At 40.4% G+C, this 1,335-nt stretch overlaps 1 protein-coding gene across 1 annotated transcript in view; it reads right to left on the bottom strand.

Moving 5' to 3' along the window:
* The window catches only part of LOC101310764, an 11,804-nt gene extending 10,565 nt beyond the window's left edge, over positions 1-1,239 (bottom strand). The window contains exons 1-3 of the mRNA XM_004309146.1: positions 1,072-1,239; positions 788-977; positions 96-235 (exon numbers count right to left, since the gene is read on the bottom strand). Coding sequence (XP_004309194.1) covers positions 96-235; positions 788-977; positions 1,072-1,239 — 498 coding nt within the window. The remainder of the gene's footprint in view (positions 1-95; positions 236-787; positions 978-1,071) is intronic.
* Between the last annotated feature and the right edge of the window lie 96 nt (positions 1,240-1,335).

Here is a 1,335-nt window from a genome sequence, read left to right as displayed (position 1 = left end):
GTGATTATGATAGTGGAGGGCACCCCAAACTTGAGATGGCTCCAGAATGACAAATTGCATGCAAGGTGAGGAGCTTGCCGAGCCTGTTCACATACTATCAAGTTGGCTGCTGATCCCAAAAGTGAGAGGTTTCCTGCAACCGTGCTCACCCAAGCTAGAAGCAGCCATGCCTTCTTCTCATCCGCTACTGATATTAAAGCAGCGGATGCTGCCACTCGTCCTCCAAGCAAGAGAACTGCACAAAAAGAACATGTTCACAGTCTGATCTGCACTTAACCGCTCTCATAAATACCTAAGTTCTGTAGGCATGGAAATGAAAGTGACCAATCTTGCAAGACTACTGTTACACTAGGCTCAAGGCTCAAGAGTAGTATGGTTCACATCTAACTTGTGACTCAAATTGTGTTATGACTTATGACTTATGAGACTATTTTGTGATTCTAATGTTAATTACAAATTGATGAAACTTGGTGCTTCATTCTTCATCAGTACATGAGAGCACTTGCCTCATTAAAGAAGATTTAGTTTTGCAGATATCCTTATCTTCTAGCAACTACAATATTCAGTCCCTTGTAAAGGGATTCCAGAAGAAGGCCAATCACACTGAGATCAAGCATTAGGTAACAGAAACATATGCACGTCTATAATAACCAATACGAGTTTTCAGACAGTTTAGTGTACGACGCAACAACTCTTGATTCTAGAACGTTACCTCATCAAACAGACCAAGATTATCATAAAACCAGTAATAAAGAAGTTTCTAGATGGGAGAAAACATCAGCATTACCAGTTGGCACATTTGAGGCCACATTTGATAGTAGAAGTATGCTAACAGCAAGAACTACTATCCCGCCAACATGATCAATTTTTGCATGGGGCTCCATGAAGTCCCAAAAAGCGCTTGGAATGCCGGTTTTGTTGAAGCCATCCACAGTTATAAACATACCACAGAAGAAAATTAAAAGATAATAGGATACCTGGTCAAATAAGAGAAATCATGAGGGTCATTGGTTAGAAACTTATCAACAGTTCCAATCTGTACGTTAAAATTACCAATTTTCTCAAATGTACCTTTTCTAGGCTTGGCCGAGCATCCTTGAAATCAAGAACAACTAGTGCAAGTGCAGCAGTAATCGCACACCATGACATGTTTAGGCCCATAAGAAGTGCAATCAACATTCCTATTGTAACAAGATAAACGCCAGATTTCCACAACATCCTTCTCCATTTTGTGGTCATTGTTTCCTTTCCTTCCAAAGCCTCTGTAGTAGTACAAGTATCTCCAAGTTTTTCCTTTGATGGAGTCCTTTTCGGAGCAACTGTTCCCTCCTTTTT

This window comes from Fragaria vesca, linkage group LG7, assembly GCF_000184155.1.
Source record: "Fragaria vesca subsp. vesca linkage group LG7, FraVesHawaii_1.0, whole genome shotgun sequence".
Lineage (NCBI taxonomy): Eukaryota > Viridiplantae > Streptophyta > Magnoliopsida > Rosales > Rosaceae > Fragaria > Fragaria vesca.
The sequence above is the reverse complement of the archived record's forward strand: the minus strand, read 5'-3'. Positions and strand labels throughout refer to the sequence as shown.